Below are 23,051 nucleotides of genomic sequence, written 5' to 3'. Positions count from 1 at the left end.
CAGACGCTGCACCGACCCGTCTGTCGATCTCCCGTTCCATCCTACCCTCACTCGTGAACAAGACCCCAAGATACTTGAACTCCTCCACTTGGGGCAAGACCTCCTCCCCGACCCGGAGGGAGCATACCACCCTTTTCCGACTGAGAACCATGGCCTCGGACTTGGAGGTGCTGATCCCCATCTAGTTCTTTTTTTTATTATTGTGCAGACTTTTTTTCATAATGGAGGATTATATATCCACTAATGCCTCTATTCAAAATGAACAGCGCATAGACTTCATTTTTGATTTAGGGTAAAACAACAAAATGTTTTTTTTCTATGCTACATTTTATATCAGAAGTGGGGCAAACTATGGAGACTCGTCAGGCTTTTGAATCCAGCCCACCAAATGTCAAAAAAATTAAATGATATTTTGTATTAAATGGTAATAAAAAAGGACCACTCATAGGAAACTTGTTGATTTGGTGCCACTCTTGCCCCCAACATTCAAATAGCTAGCTACATTTTTCTTGACTTACTATTTTTAATCAGATACGTTTTATTTGTAAAGTTATTTTTCAAATTAAATTTAAAAAAAACAGAATTTGTATCGCATATTGCACACTATCCATTTTTATGCCCACCAAAGGGGACATCATTTACCTTTCCTTAATTGATTAAATCATCTATTTATTGATAAAACAAATAAATGTAGATTAAGTTGTCTGCAATTTACATATTTATTCATAAATGCATATTGTCGCTGCGTTTCTAAAAAGATTTTACTCCGTATTTGCTCAGGAGGTAGAGCGCTCGTCTTGGGATCAAGAGATCGCAGGTTCGATTCCCGGCTCCTCTGTGTTATATGTCGAAGTGTCCTTGGGCAAGACACTGAATCCCTAATGTCCCCAATAAGCAGGTCGGCGCCTTGCATGGCTGCATGGCTATTGGTGTGTGTGAAGCACACTGTAAAGCGCTTTGGGAGGTCTTAATTGACTTGAAAAGTGCTATATAAAATGCAGACCATTTACCATTCTCTTTTTTGCATGAATGGAATGAAAAAAAGGCCATAAAATTATAGGTCATTTTGAAATAGCAGCAATTATATGAGAAAAATGGATGCATCTATGTGGCGCGGAAGATGGGTGGTTAGTACGCAGCCACACGATGCAGTTTCAGGGTTGAAGTCCAGCTACTGTAGCTTCTACTGTAGTTTGCATGTTCTCCCCGTGCTTGCCTGGGTTTCCTCCGGGCACTCCAGTCTCCTCTCACATTCTCAAAAAGCATGCATGTCAGGTTAATTGGCCAGTTCAGGTGTGAATGAGTGAGTGAATTGTCTGTCTCAGTTTGCCGACTGGCTGGCAACCAGTTCAGGGTGTTCTCTGCCCACTGCCTGAAGATGACTGGGATGGGCTCCAGCCCCCACAGCGACCCTACTGAGGATAAGTCCGTCAACGAACCTCTGTCCCGCAAGATGTGGGTTCTGACTCGGTCCTGTTTCTCGTTGATATTTCCTGTCCGGTATTGTTCCCGTTTATTTTGTCCTGTTTAATATCGATTTCCATTTTTGTTCCCGTCTAGTTTGTCCTGTTTAATTTCAATTTCCTGTTTCTATATCAATCCTGTCTGTCCCCATCCTGTATCGACCCCATCTGTCCTATATCTGCCCGGGAAATTGGTGTTGAGCTCGTCGGTCTCTGGCTTCCTGTCTTTCCACGCCAGACCGCTGCCTAACATGCATGACTCTCCATTTCCCGTAAAATAAAAGCTTTTGTGAGAACGTCACCCATTTGGGTCCTGATCCTGTTCCGGTTCATGACAAAGATTTAGGTTCATTTATTTCAAAATCTGACTGTGCCTCACCAGACAGGAACCTCACCGCAATAGTTCGAACTGTCGATAGCACTAAAAAATAAAATATAAATCAAACTCAATTCAATTAGAGCCCAAAAAAATGCACACGTTTTAATCCTCACATTTATTCTGTTCACATCTGTACAGGAATGCATCATCACACCAGAAAACCGAACCTTTTCGACTGCGGCACAACAGCCTTCACAACATTCAACCGTAAATACAGAATCGTTTCGCCCTCCCTTTCGAATCTATAATCAATATTGTCATCCTTCACTTATATTTTCTCTCATATATACTTTTTTGTATCTTCTTCAGGGCATAAAAATATGTGTGGGCTCTTTATTGGGCGCCTCCACCAGGATGGGATGAAGAGCTGAGGGGACGAGGGGCAGCAATGGAGTCTTCTACCTTCTTTTTTAAAAAGAAAGCTTCTCAATGGGCCTACACCGAACAAGCCTACAAGCGTTTTCTAACAGGGAAACGAAGAGAGCGTCAACCGAAACGAGTAAGCGAACATTAATAACAGGAGAGATCGAATGTGAATGAACACCACCAAGGCACAAAAAGATGCAGAGTCGACAAAGAATTGGAACGAAAGTGAGGCGGTTTTAATAACCGACGATAAAGAGAGAGCTCTAACCGCTCAAATAGTCTTTTTTTAGGTACCGTAAAGCATGGAAATACAGGATTCTCTTTTAAAATAAACACTTTTGGCGGGGGGACAAGTGGGATACATCGTGTGCTTGTACTATATGTGCTTTTGCATAAAGTGTGCATGTCAGTTTAGTCCGAGGAAACACGCCAACAAAAATAACGGCCATACTAAAAAAAAATATAAAAGATCGGGGATCGAGTGAGTTTACAGAGGTTCAAAGTCACATTGAGGTCTTGTGTTACTCGATTGAGGGAAAGGTATATCGGTAACCTCGTGGGATAATGGCGTTACTGGCAATAATTGGTTCTTGACGTAAAGGCTAAAAACTGTTGCATTTCTAAAAAATAATGGCATTTAATTCATGTTCTTTCTAAAGTCACTCATTGATTAGTATTGATTCCACATGAGTTTGAACCAAAAACTAATCAGTGTGTACAGTAGGTGCTCCCGAATCATCAATAGTCTCTCGATCCCATACCTGTCAAGCTCCGCCAATTGCTCCCTGTATCAATGGGTGCATTTCCCCTTATTAAGTGATAATAACCACTCCAAACACATTGCGGCACCTATTTACTCACAGCGAGAGAGACTATGTAGAATACCGCAACAATATTAGCAATCTACGATGACCTTGTCGGCTGCTACCAGCGACTGAGATGATCGGGGTTAGAGCTGAAACGGCCAAGACGAGGTGTGTCTTTATTTTTTACTCCCGTGTAAAAATAGTTATACGGGGTACACAATTTGAAATTATCGAAACACGTATAAAATACGGTGAAATGTATAAGTTGACAGGTACTCCTCCTTCCACTCAACGCATCTCCCCCCAATAAATAATAAATACACATTTTATTTCCAGGGTCGGTACACCTTTTTCATGTTCAAATCCAAGCACTTTTCAAGCTGTTTCAAGGCCAATTTTTCCAATTTTCCAGTACTTTTAAAAGAAGAAATCCAGGGGCGATCAAAAGACCTTTGTTGTGTTGGTTTTGATGACTAAAATAAAGTTGCTGTCTTGCTGCCAGCACATATTTTGTGCTATTCCTATATATTATCTTGTCATGTCAATGGGCTGCTATAAACTGACATGAATTCTGCCATTCTGCTTCAACAATGCACGCGTAGCTTCAATACGTCACACTTGTTTACAAACACGGAAAGGGCTCTATAGGTGTTGGGTCAATACAGAGGACAAAAAAGAGAGTACTGTATGTATAAAAAGCAACAAAATGAGCCAAATTTTGACTCATTTTAATGACATTGATTGCTCCAAAGCAGACTGCATTCAGTATTTCAATCTTAAAGACTGCTGATTTTTTGTTTTTGTTTAACCTATTATAATTCATATTTTCTTGTGTCTTTCTCCACAAGATCTGTGTCTAAATTGGTTAAAATAGAATTGTAAATAGTTATTTTTTTTTTGCATCTTATCATTTATTTATAGCACTGAAGAGTTAAATTTTTTTATTTATATTTTATTGTTTTGCATTTTCAGGGATTTTGTGTTGTTTTCAACCTTAAATCGGTCCGGTGAGTAAAAATCTAATATTGTTTTGTATTTTATGAAAAAAATGTAGATCTGTGAGTATTTAAATTTATATTGCATATAAAATTATGAATTAAATAATAATAATAATAATTTGGTGCAGTTTTCTATTATTGTTAATAATATCACAAAAAGAACATTTAATAAATCTGAGGATGCATTTGGGAGCCGAGCTGGAAGAGCCGCTTCTCAAAAAGAGCCCGAATTCCCATGACTAGCCAGATAAACCAGTCCTCTTGGATGCGACAATAGAGGGCAGTAAGGCATCACATAACAACTCGGTAATGAGAACTGGAGCCAACATCGGCGTCATTTTTACGCACTTTTTATATTTTTTTCACACGCATTTAGAGGCGTGTATTTTCAAGCATTTTCAAACACTTCACCCCGAAATCAAGCATTTTTCTGACTTTGAAAACACAACATTAAAATTCAAGCATTTTCAAGAATTTCAAGCACCCGTACAAACTCTGTATTTTGTTTATATCATCTTATTTATCTTAATACTGTATTTCTTTATTCTTAATTACCATTTGAATGTGTTTTCAGTGATCAGAAAGATGTGTTTCACAGCTATTTGAGGTTGCTTTTGGGAGGTCGGAACAGACCTACTAGTTTTTAATGATTTTGTATGGGGAAAATTTGCTCGTTAAAAGAGTAATTCCTCTAAAAGAAAAAAGGATCGCTTTAGTGACTCTGGCGTGAGTTATCGGAAGGACTCTGACATTTTGGTTGCAGGAGGACACACGCTCGTAACTGGACGACAACAGCAACAACGACAAGAACAGAGACGATGTGTCACGCACACAATTGGGACACCCTCCCGAGAGAGGCTGTTTGAGAAGTAAATCATACTTGCTCTCACAACTCGCCATCATACTCACATGGACAACCATACTCTCATTCAGACACAGTCATACCCATGCACAAACACTATTATTAGCCCGTGATGCACACTTCTATACTCTCTCACACATACTAATATACTCTCACAACACTGATATACTCTCTCACATTCACTACTATAAACTCAAACACACTACTATGCTTTCACTCACATATTATTACACTCTCACAAAGTACTACACATACTACTATACCCCCTGCCCCGCACACACACTACACATACTACTTCTCTCACACATACTACTATTGACTCTCACACACACTTTTATACTCTCTCACACATACCACTATTTTTTTCACCCCATATTCAAATTGCTATTAATATAGGGGTCTCTCACACCCAGTGCAATGATCACCTCATCTCTCTCAGTGTTTTTTTGTATATGTGGCACAGTGCGATGTGTGTGACAGCATAGTAGTGTGTGTATTAATGAATAGTAATATGCACGAGAAAGTAGTGTAGTGTGTATGAGAGAATAGGAAAATATGTGAGATAGTATAGTAGTGTGTATGAGTGTATAGTAATACTGTATGTACAAGAGAGTGTAGTAGTGTGTGTATGAGAGCATGGGAAAATGTGTGATATAGTATAGTAGTGTGTGTATGAGTGTATAGTAATATGTATGAGTGTGGTATTGTTTGTATGAGTGTATAGTAATATGTACGATTATAGTAGTGTGTGTATGAGTGTGTAGGAAAATGTGTGAGATAGTATTTTAGTGTGTCTATGAGTGTATAGTAATATGTACAAGATAGTATAGTAGTGTGTGTATGAGTGTATAGGAAAATGTGTGAGATAGTTTTTTAGTGTGTGTATGAGTGTATAGGAAAATGCACGAGAGATACAGTAGTTTGTGTATGAGAGTATAGGAAAATGTGTGAGAGTATAGTAGTGTGTGTATGAGTGTATAGTAACATGTACGAGTATGGTATTGTTTGTATGAGTGTATAGTAACATGTACGAGTATGGTATTGTTTGTATGAGTGTATAGTAACATGTAAGGACAGTTGAAGTTCCTGCAGACATGTTCTGAAAATTACTCACCAGTGCTGTTTTTTTGTTAGTTATCAAGCTAAATTTTGACCTCTTTCTAGCTAGCTAGCTAACTTTTTTTTATAGCTTTCTATCTGGCTTTTTAGTTGGCCTTCCACTCTTTAAGCTAGCTATCTAGCTTGCTTTTAACATTTTTTGCATGCTATCTAGCTAACATTTTATCAATTTTTTTGGCTAGTTATCCAGCTGAATATTGAACTCCTTTCTAGCTGGCTATGTAGCTTTTTTTAGCTTTCTATCTGGCTTTTTAGTTGGCCTTCCACTCTTTAAGCTAGCTATCTAGCTTGTGTTTAATATTTTTTCGCACGTTATCTAGCTAACATTTTATCCTTTTTTGGCTAGTTATCCAGCTAAGTTTTGGGCTTCTTTCTAGCTGGCTAACTAGCTGTTTTTCCTACTTTCTATCTGGCTATTTAGTTGGCTTTTTACTCTTTTAGTTTTGTACCTGTTTACTTTTTGGGGGGGCTAACTATCGAGCTACGTTTTAGCTATTTAACCATCCATACAGCCAAGTTACTATTTCAGAAATTCCTATCAGACTGTGTGCCTATTGTTCTAATTAATAACCAAAAGTAGCTCTCAGCTTAAACAAGGTTGGGGACCCCTGGTGTATGAGATTATAGTAGTGTATATGAGAGAGTACAGTATTGCGTGTTTGAGTGAATAGTAATGTGCACAAGGGTATAGTAGTGTGTATGAGAGTAGAGTACCACGTGTGAGAGAGTATAGTAGTTTTTGTGCATGGTTATAATAGTATAGCTCTGCATGTGTGAGAGTATGATGTTACATGTGAGAGCAAGTATGATTCACTTCTAAAACAGCCTCTCATATCCTCCAACTACATGGAAGATGTGAAGCAGGAAAATGGCATCCTTGGGAGACAGGAAAACACCTGGTCTAGTTTATTTTGAAACTCTCCGCGGTCTACTTCCTGTCTGCGATGAGTCAGTGCGTGTGCTTTGATTTTCTTCTCGTCTCAAGAGATGAGAACGATTGTGCTTCTCAGTCAGTAGTGTTTTTGTGTGTCCACATCAAAAGAGTGCACACTAGCGCCCCCTGGAGCGCCACTCGAAGAAAGGCAAAGGATGAACAAACGACAGGGACGGAAACTTGTAAGATCAGTCCAGCATGGCGTCTAGTTGGTCGGCCAAGTCGTCAAACATGTTGCCGATGTCGTCCAGGATGGACACGGTGTTCTTTTTGCTGCAAATAGAGAAAAGAGAGAATAGAAATAAATGTAAGTGAGATGTCATATATTTAAAAATGGTACTTAAGAATGGATACACATTTTCTGAAAGAACGTTCCTGAAACATTAAAGAGGGCTGTTTTTAGAATGGAGGAGGTTTTTACATCATGTTATCACTTAAAGCAAAGGTGTCAAACATACGACCTGCCAACAGATTGAATTTAACCCGCGAGAGAGTTCTGAGAGCAGCACAAGAGAAAAATGAGCTGCACTTTTAAATATTTTCACTTGATGTCGCCAAAGGCAGTCGCCACTCCTAAAGCAACTGTAGCTGTATTTCTTATACTCTCTCTTTCTCTCCCTTTCATCTCTATCCCTTTCTTTCTCACTCTCTCTGCTTGTCCTTCACTATTTTTTTTCTCTAGTTTTCTCTTTTTGATTCTATTTTTTTCTCTTGTCTCTGGTTCACTCTTTAACTCCCTCTCAGTTTCTATCCCTCACCCACTCTTTTAATATTCTCTTTCCTTTTTCTCTTCCCCCTCTCTCTTTCTCACTCCGTTTGTCCCTTATTTCCTTCCTCTCTCTCTTCTCTCTCTCTATTTTCTTTCTTCCCCTCTTTCTTTCTCACTTTTCTGTCTTTCTCTCGGTTTCCCTTTTGTTCTCTCACCCCCACTTTCCATCACTGTCTTTCTTTTTAATCCAATGTCTGGAACTGCAACGCGTAGAAGCCCCGAATCCCATACGACATTTCTGGCAGCCAGCCCGCACCACTACACTCACTACTTCGTAAGGAGAGAATGGATTAACTATCCGTGGTCGGAACTGATCCTAAACGTCAGTAAGATATTATCTGTATCGTAGTCTGTGAATCTAGTGCGGGGTCCTATCAGTAAGTTTCCCTCTCTCTTCGCAGACCTCGTTGGCGCAGTAGGCAGCGCGTCAGTCTCATAATCTGAAGGTCGTGAGTTCGAGCCTCACACGGGGCAAGATTTTTTCCATGGTCTTACTCAGGGGTCGGGAACCTTTTTGACCCAAAGAGCCATAAAAGCAAAAAATATTAATTTTATTTTGGGAAAGAGCCACACCATATATTATGAGACAAATTTACTAAATTGCTAAACCCGCGCCCCAGACAAAAGCTTAGTCTTCAGCACATTTATTTTTGATGATTTGATAAAAATTATGAAAAGAGAATAATGCCAGAGCCCCTGTCCCAAAATCAACAAACATACCACTCTAAACTTGTCTCTTTCTTGCAATGACTCAAGATCGGTTAAACTCCTTTTGACCCTTTTTTCATACATATTGGTTTCAAAACCAGATGCAAGCATTTATTTTGTAAAAACGTCACAACATTCTGAGAATAGGGAGCCTTATGTGCTTACTTTTGGCGAGAGATGGGAAGGAGTGCTTGTACTTTTTGCATAGCTCCACCCATCCCTCCCACTCACCCAATCAAATGACTAAATTCTCTTCCGGTGTTTTGGCGTATTTACAGTTCTGTGGATTCATCATAAGGTATCCGAACACTGAACACAGATTACATAGTGAACTTTTATATAAAGGATTCTTTAGCGTTGTACAGCTAAAACGAGTTTTTTTTCCCCCATTTTTTTTGTGTGACACCTTGACTGTAAATTGTAGTGAAAAACGTGCCATATATATACTGGGAAGTAATCGTCTCCCAGTAGTTTTCGGATTAGCTTTACGTGTAACTTAATAGGGTAGACGAAACAACTTTTGGACAAGATGGAGAAATTTTGCATCAATCAAATCTGTCTCTGAGCCACAGATACTCGTAGAAAGAGCCATATATGGCTCGCGAGCCATAGGTTCCCGACCCCTGGTCTTACTTCTCTATTAAGAAAATTGGAAGTTTTTTTAAGTGTGCATTCACTTAATGCAATTTAATAAATTATATTGTCGAACTATTACAACATTTAATCACAATTAATCACACGTTTTTCATAGTTAGCTCTCAGTAAATTGCATAAGTAAATATTTGCTTTTCTCTCCTTGATTTTTTTTGTGATATTGCGATGGTAAATTAAGACCCATATACAAGAAAGGCACGTTTATTTTATTTATTAATTGACATAACACTTTCAATGGGTATCGTTAAAGGCACAGTGTGTATTAGCATGTCTGGGGTAAAAAAAAAATTATTGAACAAAACAATATTGATTTGAATAAATAATGCATGCTTATATCATGCATTGTTTTAACTTCTATAAATTCCCGTAAAAATTCCCAATCCAAGACATACCCAAAGTAAATTTAATGTTGCTCTTGAACCGTTTAGAGAATATGGACGGTTTTGGTCTCTTTTGAATGGTAACTCACTGAAGTATTGTCCCAAACTGAAATAATCACTGCAAGTACTACTAAAGTGAGTAATCTTAGTTAGAAGAGAGAGAAAATTGCCAACACATGGTGCCTTGTCTTATTTAATCAGAATCCGAAAAACTAAAAATTGTATTTTACACATTTTTCTAAGGGTAGGCATCGGCTTTTCCTAAAGTGGCCATTCGGAGACAACCGCTTTACCACACTAAAAAGTTTGCCAATTTGTATTTTGCTTTGGCAGATTTTTTAGTCTTTGTGAAAAATTGTTAAACGTTTGACTTATGCGTGTAATAAACGAATCAGAAGTGGCGTTACCCATGTTTATTTTCAGTTCTAATTTGAATACATTAAATCTGCCGTATCGTTCTGTTCAGAATTTTATTGGGTCACCAGTGTGTCAATCATCATTTGAATTGGTCACTACTGGTGAAGACTATTCAGAGTTCAAGAGGTCAATGTCAGTTTTATCAATACTGGCCCCCTTAGGCTGATTTCGGCTATGGACCGTGAAAATAAGCCTGCAAAGAGTGGTGTCAATGAAAAGGTCAGACACGTACAGCCACATTGAAAATAATTTTACGAGTCTGTTATTTGTACATAGGAATCACCCTTCTCAGCCTCCCTGGCAAGATCTATTCAGGGGCACTGGAGAGGAGCGTGCGTCAGGAAGTCGATCCAAGAGGATCAGTGTGGTTTTCGTCCAGGCAGTTAAACATTGGATCAGTTCTACACACTTTGTAGGGTCCTCGATGGTGCATTGGAGTTGGCCTCTCCAGTCTACATGTGTTTTGTGGACCGTGTTCCTTAGGGAGCCCTGTGGGGGTTGCTCCTGGAGTATGGGGTACCGCAGAGTCTTATACGGGCTGTGCGATCCCTGTATTCCCGGTGCCAGAGTTTGGTCAGGCAGTAAGTCAGATTTGATTCCAGTGGGAGTTGGACTTTGCCAAGGCTGCTCTTTGTCACAGATTCTGTTCATAACTTTTATGGACAGAATTTTTAGGCGCAGCCATGGCAAGGAAGGGGTTCGCTTTGGAAGCTTTAGCATTACATCTCTGCTTTATGCAGATGATGTGGCTATGTTGGCAGGGTTGGGTAGGGTTACTTTAACTGGATTACTTTCAATTACTTTTGGATTACTCCAATACCATATATGCTAATAAAAGACAACAGAAACTAAATATGAATAAAATTGCTAAATTTTGTGCAGGCTTGGGGAGTAACGGAATACATGGAACGGCAAAAATGATGTTGGCAAGCTGTTTGGATTTATTTTCATTTTGTTTCTGTCGCATTTTATGTTAGTTTTGCCGGAGATCAAAAAGATCAAAGCCAGGAGAGAAAGCTTACCGCGTATTGTGAGTCATAATTTTATTCATATTTAGTTTTTTTTTGTCTTTTATTAGCATATTTGGTATTGGAGTAATCCAAAAGTAATTGAAAGCAATCCAGTTAAAGTAACCCTACCCAACCCTGGCTGTTGGATGTAACGAGTCCATGTTTGCAGAGAATCATCTTATTAGCCGAGAACCAAGGTACATTATCGGTGCGCTATCCCGGCTTTATACTTTTCAGGTGTCTTGTTTCAGACTGAACGTGATGTTACCGTGTTGAGTACATTTTGGAATGGTCAGCATACCATAAATACCAAGAGTATAAGCTTTGCAGTCTGAGTGGCATGATGTATTTCAGTGACTGGTGTCATGGTACTTTACAGACACGTATGTGCTTCACAAAAGGACTGCTGGCGGGCTAGTGGAATGTTAAGGGGTTAGAGACTTGTCTGTTGAGAAATTTTCATTTATTCAAATACCATGAGCCTAACCAAAGGGCACTGACATGATTGTCTGTCATTTTCCTGGTACAAGGTACACTCATAAACCAAAACCTTGTGAATAGGTTGGGTGAATAAGAAGAAAAACAGTGCAGTTTGGTCACTTTGAGTCTCCATAGTTTGTATTCTTTCTTGTGCTTGTTAACACTTGTTTCTGGTTGCATTACACAATACAGCAACATCTTGGGAGGTCATACCTAAGACTTACAACATTGGTACTCATTGCCTCCCTGCTTGGCACTCAGCATTAAGGGTTGGAATTGGGGATTTGGTCACCTAATGACTAAAATGGCTGCGCCCTGTTTGGCTGCGGCTGCATCGGCTCGCTACAGTTTAATTGTACGGGTCAGGTGTATCGACATTTCGTTCTGTGTGCATTGTTACAAAGAATGACAATAAAAGTAAATTCTATTCTCTATTCTATTGTGGTCAAATTTTACACAGTAATCCTTCAAAACAAGTGACGAAATCTCAGGTGGAATAGAGGTGATGCGTAAGGGAATGTTGACAAGATAAAGCATTGGAATAGGGCCTTGTAGGCAGCGCGTCAGTCTCATGATATAAAGGTCATGAGTTTGAGCCTCACACGAGGCAATTTTTTCTCCAAGTGTTGTTAATTGGTATAAAAAAACACATTTAGCTGCCTAAGCATTAACAGCTCTTGCAACACAACCATTTAAAGGGATTACAAAAGACAGGTTTTCCTTTCAATTCGGCACAGAACATGTAGTTTTACCCCAAATAATTATTCAGATATGTTTCAAAATATTCCATGCGCCATTGATCTTGTGGAATTCATTTTCAAAGTACAATTTGAACTCCTATCCCGTAGATCTGTGACCTCACCGGATGACAACGAGAACCAAAACAATGGCGTCCCGTTGAAAAACAGACGGTGAATGTAGTAATCAGCGAATGCATAGCACTTGTTTTAATTGAAACTTTGCCTACCATTTTACTGGGAGACTTCTGACTGTTTTGTCCGAGGCACTTACTTTGATCATCTCAAGCTGCGTGAAATAGGTTTGCCTGCCATCTTGTACAGCGTGCGTTCCTTTATTACCTTTGCCTCCTTTTAGAAATGTGATTGTGACTTTTCCTTTTGTGTTTCTCACCGCATGCCTTGCAAATAATATAACATAGTCCAGATAGCTCTCGGTTAGCAAGAGGGCTCCCGAAGGCTTCCAGTTTTGTTTGATATGGGTTAGCCCTGTTAGCAGTTGGCTAGCTGACTTGCGTGCTAATTGATTTTTCTCCCGGCTTGGTTCATGTTAGTTGCTGCAGTGGATTTTTTTTTTGCCGTTGGCTTGCGGTTATCCTGGCTGCTTTCGACAGCCTCGCGATCGGTTTTGGTTCGTCCTCTACAGCATTCCGCTAGCCTGCCGTGATCATTTGGTATATTTTGCCGTGGTAATTTTTTTGTTGTAGGCTCCCTGTTATCCTTGCTGTCCATTGCATGCTTTTAGGGGGCCAGCCTCCCATCGATCAGTCCCGATTAGCCATTAAGGCATATTTTTTACTCCTGGCTGACTCAAGTAGTCAGGAAACCAGCAGGGGTAAAAGGCTAACTGTTATATTTCTAGACTCTATCCTCATCAACTCTTTGAATTGATATCATTACTAACAAACGCTTTTTGAATTAAAATTTACCGACTCATCTTTGGAAGGAGCATGCATGACATTGATTGTTAAATGCACTGTAATTCCCATCAGATTCTGCGGTCACTAATGAACATTAGAGCCCTAAGGCGCTAATTAAAGCTGTGCCCATTTCCCAACTCTTGGAACAAAGTGCTGCCCCACTTGTTTAATTCACCCAACAAGCACTGACAGGAAATACAGTGGTACCTCTTCATAAGAGCTTAATTCGTTTCCAGGATCGACTCTTATCTCCAATTGTTCATGTATTGAGCAAATATTCCCAATTTGAAATAATTAAAACTCAATTCGTCCATTCCCATTTTCCTAAAAGCATTCGGGTGAACCCTAAAAAGCTATAAAACACATTTATCTATTTTATGACAAACATTCAAATGGCAATTCAACAAAATACTGTAATAAGACAAGAATTAAAACGAAATAAAACGTGAGTTCATTCTGATGGCCGTAACAAATGTGTGTGCGTAGTGTGGGGGAATGGGGGCGCGGTTGCAAGGAGGGGTGAAGAAGATAGCATACATGTCAACTTAAATGTTTTCTCTGTATTTTATGCATTTGTTTAAATCAGTATGTCTGAACTGGTTATGTCGGGATCCAAATTTCAGTGGGATAATGGCCTGCAAATGTGAGTTGACATCTGACATTTCACACCACAGAAAAAGACCGGTAAAGTTTGTTTACACATGTTGAGCATGGCCAAATGCAGTTACAGCGGAAAATAATTGATTTGCATGTGCAAACTGGAAAAGCTGATGAAGAATTTGGAATTTCATTGCATCTATTTTGATGAAAACAGAAGACGGCTATGTTTATCTGCAAATCAAACGGAGGGACTCGAAGCGCTCAAAGTACTCCAGGATTTGCAGCAAGATTTTGGACAGGGTATGTTTGATGTATTTTCGAGCAATTTCATGTAACATCAAAGACATTCAATATGAGTTATCTAGTGCTAACTAGCTAACATTAGTGGCTTACCTTTGCTGCTTTTAATGAGATTAACCAGCGATTCCAAACAGTAATCTTTCGAATATTACATTTAATAAAAACTCTTATGCACTCGACCATAAAGCTTGTTACGCAAATAAACAGGAGGCGAATGTTCAGAAGATAAAACGTCATTTCGCCAAAGTAAATATTTCCACGTGCTCCAAAGTGATACAAGGTGCAAATGGCCTGTACATTCACCCAAAATTTAGAAGCCGCTTTAGTAACGTTGGCGTGAGGGGGACATTTTACGCGGGGCTGCATTTGTCAGCAAAACTAAGCGCAGCAATGCGTACCAGCCACAAAAAACTGGTAAGTATCCAGACTTTTACTAGCTTTTAGATCAGCACTGGTGTAATCGAATACACTATTTACAATATATTGGTACAGATTATGTGGACTGAAGTCAGGCAGACTGGACGCTTTGGTCAGATGTATGAATATGTCAGAAGGAAGACCGTACTTTTTAGTTTCTCTAAAAAGCACTTTTTGTGCTTTTCAACAAGGTGAGCCACCCCATCTGCCAGCAGCACAATATTGGTTTGACTAGTCATTGCCAATGGTGTTGAACAGTATCGCTGTTTTTGTTGTTGCTGTCTACTGTTTACTATCCGCGTCCACTGTTTACTATGGTTTACTACCATCCGTCATGGTGTCGTCACATGGTTAGGTGTCATGTGTAGAAAGGGTCAATAGTGTTTAGAGGTACTCGTATGAAGAGGTACCACTGTAGTTTTTCGTCACATTTCAGCCCACCCCGGTTTGACTTACTCATTTTGTGCATCGTCCTCTTGAATTTTGTGTTCTACAGCCTGTAAAGCTGCAGCCAAGGAAGCACTGGTCTCCTCCAAGCGATGTTGCGTCTCCGTCTCTTCATCCCCTTCTTTTAGTGATGAAGCTTTATCTTCCTCTTCTCCCTCATTGTGCTTCTTGAACTCCTTCCTTTTGTCTTCTTCTTCCTGTGCTCCAAGCAGGTCGATGGAGAGGCCGGCGATGGAGGATCGTGGAGGTTTGACTGGATGAGGCGATGGCGTGGAAGGGCTCTGTGCCGGAGAGGGAGACGCAAGGGGGAGCCCCGGCGACAAGGAGGGGCCCGAAGGTGTGTCGGGGGCCGGGAGCGGGGCTACGGAGGGCGCCGGGCAAGGCTTGGGGGCTGGGAAAGGGGCGGAGGCTGAGGGGCTGGTGGCGGTCGAGGATGGTGCGGCTTTGCCCGGTTTGGGTGCTGTTGGGGGTCCGCGTGGTTTGGGTGACACTGGCGGGGGAACACGTTTTGGCTCTGTTGAGAAAAATAGAACAGAAGAAAAATTTGTACAGCCCCTTTTTGGTGATGAATGCTTTAGCACAGGGGTCGGGGATGTATGGCTCATGATCCAGGTGTGGCTCTTTTCATGAGTACCGTATTTTCTGGACTATAAGGCCCACCTAAAACCCCCAATTTGGCCGCAAAATGCGGCGGATAAGATTGGAAATGCATAAAGTAATTTGAGGTGTGTGTTACCATTCTAGGTTTCACTGTGTACCGTATTTGCACAATGATTGAGCAATGGTTGAACAAATCCATCAATATCGCTGACCTGAATTTCAAAACTTTGCAGGCAACGGGAATCGAACGTGTGTAGTGACAGTGAGAGTTTGACACTTTGACACTAGTGGTCAAATAACACACACTGTCACTTTAAATGGCACACTGAAATAGTAAGATTTTTTTTGGGTAATTAGCACCATCTTTGAATAATTCAATTGTAACTATTAAATTCTAAACCTTGATTCAATGATGTAGCACATTTTCAAATTGATATATTCTTAAAAAGACGAATTAATCAAAATAATTAAATTTATTGACTGACTTTCTGGGTTTGTACATTTTCTTAATGGCCAAATTCAAACACCTTAAATCTATTTTTATATTTTCCCCCAAAAATTAAAATAAGAAATCTGGTGTGAATCATGTATTTTGCAGATGCACAAACACAGCTGTGATTTTTAATCTTGCATGTGTGGTTAACAAGACATATGATTTTCAGATTTTGAGTAAACCGTGAATGTATTTGAGGTTCCGAACAATACGTGTGTAAATGCTTTTGAGACAAATCTTTCCCCATATAGGTGTTGGGTAAAAATGTGTACCACTTAGCTTACATTTTCAGTTGCAGGAAGTTCTTCCCATTGAAATTGAACACTGGGATACACTACCTTCATTTTTTGCATGGCCCATAATAAATGTAAACAATTGATTTGTAATTGTTGCACTAATGCACATTTCATAGTGCCCTGTTTAGATGTAGCATGCACCTGTCCCCTTGGGCATGACCCGTAGGGGGCGATGACACTTCAATGGACAATGCCCTACCAACAAATGCCAAATGCAGTTAATCAAAGGGAAGAAGAAATGCAATGGCAAAGCGAAACCATCTGAGAGCAGTGTCGGCGTCATTTAAACGGACTTGTTGAAAAACATAGCATTCATTTCGAGCATTTACAAGCACTTCACCCGAAATCCAAGCTCTACAATCCTTAAAAACACATTCAAATTCAAGGAGCCCTTACTTTTTTACGCAAAAACTTAATGCAAATGTGTCTCACCAGGACTTTGTGCTGTGTCAGCGCTATCAGGACCAGGTAAGGGGACCTTTCGAGTCGGGGTCGGAGGGTCGACTTGCGTCTTTCTAAGTGCCACCGAGGAAGGTTTAGGTGAAACCGGTGGCTTCAGGGACTTCCTGGCTTCCATCCACTCACAGCTCTCCCGACCTTTCTCCGTCCTGTCGGACGCTTCCGACACGGGCCTCCGCCTCAGCACCACGCCGCCATTCTGTTGTCGGCAGCTATCGCCCGGACCTCCGGAAGAGTCTGATTGTTTATCACTCGTGTTGGCGACGCCGTCCGATTGTTCGGCCGCTCGCTGCCTCCTGCGCAACGTGTCGGAGCCAGTCGTCATGGTGACGACCGTGGAAGATGCGACGGGCGTTTCGGGGCCCGCCGGAACAGGGCGGGGTTTCCTTCGGAGAGTTGCCGTGCAGTCTGGGATATCGGCAGCGGACACGATGGAGGAACGGGGTCTCGGTTCTGGCCGTTGCTTGGTCTGTTGCAGGGCGGCCTTGTCATTGGCTTCTGGGCCGCTGATTGTCCTGCGACGGTTCAGGACGTCCTCTTCTTCCGATCCAAGACCCCCTGAGCCAGCCTGACGGCGGAGGGTTGGCGGGCTGACCTATGAAATATAGAACCAGTTGGAATTCAATGTTTCGAGCATGGTGTGTTTTTCTTTGACACTAAAGTTAATGTAAAATGATTCCCATCAACTTTTACAATTTGGTAGACAAAAGCCTTGGTAAAAAACAGGGGTTAGACGATGAACCATTCTGTGGGAAAACACGGTAAAAAAAAAGAAAATGACTCTTTCATTTGAAAATTGAAGGATGATATCAGTTTGAAAGATATTACTAATACAAAGATGAAATAAGAAAAACATTTAGTGTGCTTACAAATGAATATCCAAAAGAGTGTGTCATGGGATCTTAAAATGAGCCAGAACCAAATCGTGAATCACAGGAAAAATATCTGAATCCAATACTTACACTTTTACAACAAACTGTCCTTGAATCAGTTTATATGAATACAGTTAAAGGTACTTCAGAGTTATTGTGTCTCTTTTTAATGTCCAAAAATTGGCATGAACGTGTCTTTAAGGTCTCATGTACAAAATGCTCAAACAGGAATCAAAGCCTGCCCATCATCTCACGCATAAGACTCATTGTTTTTTTGGCTTTTTATGACAGCGTTTTTTTGTTTTTGCTTTTTTTGTCGTCCAGCAGAATCCCAAAAGGCCAGTTTTGGTCAATTTTGGCTGGTAAATGGTCTGCATTTATATCGCGCTTTTCAAGTCAATTAATGTCGAGATTTTGGTGTGTTCCTTTGTAACTCTATAACACTGCTTTAATTTAGAGTTACAGCTCTAAAATATCTTCATAATACAGTATAAAAAGAAAGAATTTAAAGAAAATCATTTCCAACAACTGAAAAAAAATGATCTCACAAACATCACTAACATTCATTGAAGTATTTCTTGATATTGCCAGAGACATATTAATCATTTGGACATCCAACTGTTTAAATCTAGGATTAAAACACACATCTATTCTCTAGCTTATGAATGACCTATATTTCCTGTTGACAATATCTGTGTATTATTTCTTATTGCAACATCCATTGCAGCCTGGTCTTCCTGGAAGGGAGATTACCTCATGCGTGGTCCCTTCACAAGGCAGCCCTTTTAAGGGCTATACAAATAATCATGACTTGACTTGACTAACTTTAAAGTAATGCGTTGAAGAACATTGAAAGCTATCGTATTTATGTGCATTATATGCTGTGTTTTTTGAAGTCTGGTGCCTTAAGATCCATTCCCAAGTGATAATATGCCATGACATCAGAGGTTGGGAACACCGTATTAGAATAGCTATTGAGTTTCCATAGAATTTTAGTGATGGTGTAGCTTAGTCGTTTTTAATTCAAAACAATAGAGAGCACCACTTGGAAAATTTGTTTTAAAATGAAGGAAACTGCCAAGCTCCTTATATCTGCGACATAGAAAGTGTGGACACTGAACACACAAACACCTGCAGGTAGTTGGCGCTGCTTCCCAGATTTCTTGGGAGGGTTTGAGCCCCGCTCACGATGGTGGTCTCTAGCATGGCGGCGAGGCTGCGCACGCTTCCTGAAGCGCCCTCTGATCTCTCCAGGCCCGCAGACTCCTGAGCTCGCATAGCCGAAGCAAGGCCGCCGCAGTCGCTGGCTCGCCTTTCCCGAAATGTCGGGGGTCCGAGGAGCCCCTCCCCTTGAACTTCTTCCTCCCCGTCGCCTCCGGTGATGGAGGAACAGGAACGTTTGGGAGGCGTCGGGGGCCGACCTTTCCGTCGGGGGCGCAGCGTGACCGAGGACTGGCTTCGGTTGACAGTGATGTCGTTGGCCACGGCGGGGCTGCGCGCCGAGCTGCTGCGACACACGGTGGCATAGCGCGAGTCCGTTTCAGGGCCGATCAGGCTGTGAGTTCGCTGACGCTCCTCATCTTCACTCGGGAGTCGAAGCGTCGGTATGGGCGGTTCCTCCGCCGCCTGCATGGTGGAAGGTCGCGGCCGGGCCCGAGGGGAGGCCTGCTGGTTTCGGGCGTGCGTGGGGGTTTGCGGAGGAGTTTGCGGGGGATTTTGGGAATGGGACACGCTCGGGCGTGGTTTGGCCAACGGGCTTGCACCGCCTTCACGTGTTTTCATTGCCTGTGTGGGGGGCTCTGAGACGCTGCTACCGCCTGGGCTTGTAGGAGTGGAGGGAATTTCTTGTGCTTCTGTGTTGACATTTCCTTTCTGTATGTCTTTTTGTCTCCTCACTCCTAACATCAGTTTCTTCTGGTGGCCTGAGTAAAGACAAATAGAAGATGTCAAGACTTGGGGTGAGAAAAGGAAGGTACACTATTGGGTTGGGCAATAAGACCCTATAGGGTCGGGAACCTATGACCCGTAAGCCAGGTGTGGCTCTTTTTATGAGTTTATCTCAGTCGGTGATAACATTTGAGGAGAGTTTCAAACAGATATGGACAGTGATTTGGTCAATGACCTCAAGAAAAGCCGACACCCGCCGGCATCCAAAGTTCACCCAAAGGTTACAGGTATCGATGAAATTACAAAAACGCACAGTTGCCTAAAGTTTCATATACCGTTAAGATTAAGTCAACAACAATGTTTTTCTTTTCAAGTTTCTTCTGTAAATGATGAGTAAAAAAACCCGAGAGCATGTGCTTGATTGAAGTATGTTAAACTTTTAAAAAATCGGTCAATCCTTCAGATGAACTAAAATGTTTTTCATCTGATTTCCTGATAAGATTATCCCAAAAAACTATGTGTGCTCCTAAAAGGTGTGGAGTTTAAAAGAATAAACTTTTCTAAAACACATTTAGGCTGGGAGTAAAACACCGTGTTTGTACCACTAGCGGCAGGAGCCCTGTAGCGCTTTTCTTCCTTGAAGGTAAGAAGGTAAGAATGGTAAGAAGAAATGTCATTGGTATTATTCCCATGTCTCTTAGCCAATGAGATTCATCAGAATACACATAAAAGTGTGAAGTCCGCTTTCTTCCATTTCCTGGATATTTTTTATAGTTTGGTGCAAGTTCTGAGAAAAAGACGAAAGAGCAACAATGCGCTTGAGTAGCTTTAATACGAAAATGTGTAGATTTCAAAGATGTTAGAAGATTTTCATCTGTAAAATGAAATGCGTTGATTTACTCCCAAACACTCTTAGACCTAGCAAATCCAAGTTGGATCTCTTCAACTATCACTCTTGCAAACGATCAAGTTTGGATTACCTGGCGTACTTAGCAAATTGAGTTTTTAAAAATGGCTTTAGAATTAAAAATCTAATTTTAGTTTTTGCCAAAGATGGAAAAGCAAAAGAGCGAAACGTTCCCTTGTATTCACAACTGAGGCAGGATTAACCTCATTGATTGTCATGTGACCTAAATAGAAAATAGCAATGGTAATGAATGTGGTACTAGAAACGCCAAAAGACCCATGTGTCGTCTTACCAAGTTTGGAAATTCCGATCTCTTGCAGGTCCTCCAGGCTGATGTCAGAGATGAAGTCGATATTTTCATAACCGTTCTGGACCAGGACCTGGTAGTACTGACTCAGACCCAAGTGAGAAAGAAACTCTGCCAAATTGGCCTACAAATACAGACACACATAAAAGGTTTCTTAACAGGCCGAATAAACGTAATCAGTTTATGAATATGGAGCTTATGAAACTCAAAATGTCTTGTCCGCTCGGAATTTGTGTAGTACACGTGAGATGCTCACAGGCTTGCGGTCCGGGAGCCAGTCCGTTGAGGGCAACTTGCTGATCTCTGACATTAATTTCTTCCGATGCCCGGGCTTCATGACACCGATCGCGGTCATGTCCTTCCATGCAAACAAAGAGATCTCAAATTACTTAAAACGTAAAACGAAAAACAACAGAAATGGTTCTATGCAGAGATGTATGCATAGGATGTTTTTTAGCTTGAGGAAAATGATGTCTCGACAATCTTTAATGACTGTTCTCTGCCCTTAAGGGGTTGACATCATACCGTCGTGTCAGCCTTAATACGTGTACATAAATACGCAGTGGCACACTCAGGGACAACTGCAGAACCAGCTAATACGCCAGCACACAGCCATAGGAGAGCACAGAAATGCAAATGTAGCTACGAACTCACACTGGTGGGAAGGATGGTGACTGATACCCGAGGGTGGGATGATGTCATCTTCGGACAGTGAGTGGGTTTGTGAGCCCCCCATTGGGCGGAACCTTGACACACAAAATGGGTGGGGCATGCTAAGGAGTTTCAGGGGTCTTGACCTTACCTCTTGAGTCATACGGCTAACGGTCTCTAGATCGTATCCTGCTGTGAGGAAGTGAGTTGTGTAGAACTGCAGCTGGAACTCACCCAGCCATGCCACTACTGCTTGTTTCTGGAACACAGAACACAACATGTTAGAAAGAAAATTTCAAGACTTTCTGTTTCTACAACTCGACATACACTTGCTAGATTTTAGAGCAGCGGTGAGCAACTCCTGCTACTACTCAGGTAGTACAACTGATCTGTTCTTTAGCAAGCTGGCAGTAGCTTGTGACAGATCCCAGTGATTGGAATCACTCCAGTTGAAGATCAGAAACTTCAAAAAACATGCAGGACATGCGGCCCTCGAGGACCAGTTTTCACACCTTTGCCTTAGAGCAAGGGTCAGAAACCTTTTCTTTGCAACCCTGGTGTACAGTGTCGATCAAATAAGTTAAAAAAAAAAATCATACAATAAAATAAAAGATGTGTATACAAAAAGGATAAGACTATGTATATACAGTCTATTCTGTGTGGCTGGAAGGACACCCAGTTTAACAACTGAAGCAAACAATAAATACAATCAACTTCGTGAGGATTTCTCATTGAAAACAGACTAAAATATGCATCATTTTAACCATAACTATCCTTCATTATCAGTATAAATGTTTTTTTCACCCAACAATGGATCAAATTAATGACGATTGGGGTCAATTCCCCATCCCGATAGTATGAGTATAAATGAATAGCCCAAATACGGTGCATTTGCTTCCATTGTTATGCTTTGTATTTCACTGAATTTGGGTTAGTGGACTCGTAGCCACGGATTCTGCCTTAGAGGGCCCAATTCAACCACTAGGAGACCACACACAGGAACCATACTAGGTTCTTGAGCACTCCATAAAGCCAGAAGGTTGTTCCAAACAAGGGAGACAAACAGATCAAAATGTTAATCTTAAAATCTATAGGAATCTTTTAACAGCAGGGAGAAGGCGTGCTGTCATCACACTTCCACAAGCTGTGACGAGAAAAAAAAAAAACCAAGCTATGTATGTGTGCATAATTCATCGGAATGACAATAGAAGAAAGCAAAGAGTGCAGTATTCTGTTGCTCTAGAACTGCACAGGTAAGAGAAGGAAAACCAATCTACAATTCTTAAGCAGATTTCCACGTGAACAAAATGTCGAAAGCACAGCAACGATTTAAAAATGAGCTCAATTCAAATCGCGCTGGCTGAAAGTGTCGCAGAACGAAAGGAAACAACGCATAATTTGGGCCAGATATGTTTCGACGAACTTCTAAAAAGAGTCTTGATTGTTCTCATTGTGTTGCGTAATTAGGGTGAACCGACCCTTTAAATAGCTTTTGGCACAGGAGCCGAATGACATCCGCCGCTATGCCCGAGAGAATTCCCTCATTTACTCCCTGCGACATTCAGGGACACTGAGGAAAATTGAAACAGTGTTTTTCAATCTGTGTGGCAGGGCGAACTAGTGTGCCGTTAGACCCTGTTTATTGTGACCTAGGAATTTGCCCAATCTTATCTCTGAAAAAAAAGCATACCATTGTTCAGTATCTTTGCTTTTTTCCACTGATCTGTCGAGTAACTGTCTATCCACATCAGTAGGTGGCAGTAGATTGCTATGTTTTTTTATACACTATTTATCTGAGCATGAAGTAGTAACA

General features: G+C 41.0%; 1 protein-coding gene across 2 annotated transcripts in view; it reads right to left on the bottom strand.

Moving 5' to 3' along the window:
• Positions 1-1,938: 1,938 nt before the first annotated feature.
• LOC148361220 (uncharacterized) overlaps positions 1,939-23,051 on the bottom strand; it is a 97,673-nt gene continuing 76,560 nt past the window's right edge. For both annotated transcript variants that reach the window (XM_088341964.1, XM_088341965.1), the window contains 7 exons: positions 21,390-21,497; positions 20,844-20,945; positions 20,573-20,711; positions 18,618-19,408; positions 16,588-17,209; positions 14,776-15,280; positions 1,939-7,200 (listed from right to left, as the gene is read on the bottom strand). In XM_088341964.1, coding sequence (XP_088198090.1) covers positions 7,116-7,200; positions 14,776-15,280; positions 16,588-17,209; positions 18,618-19,408; positions 20,573-20,711; positions 20,844-20,945; positions 21,390-21,497 — 2,352 coding nt within the window. In that variant the 3' untranslated portion in view covers positions 1,939-7,115. The remainder of the gene's footprint in view (positions 7,201-14,775; positions 15,281-16,587; positions 17,210-18,617; positions 19,409-20,572; positions 20,712-20,843; positions 20,946-21,389; positions 21,498-23,051) is intronic.

The sequence above is a fragment of the Urocampus carinirostris genome, chromosome 8 (assembly GCF_059441175.1).
Source record: "Urocampus carinirostris isolate Australia breed hairy pipefish chromosome 8, RoL_Ucar_1.0, whole genome shotgun sequence".
Lineage (NCBI taxonomy): Eukaryota > Metazoa > Chordata > Actinopteri > Syngnathiformes > Syngnathidae > Urocampus > Urocampus carinirostris.
This window is presented reverse-complemented; position numbering and strand designations above follow the sequence as displayed.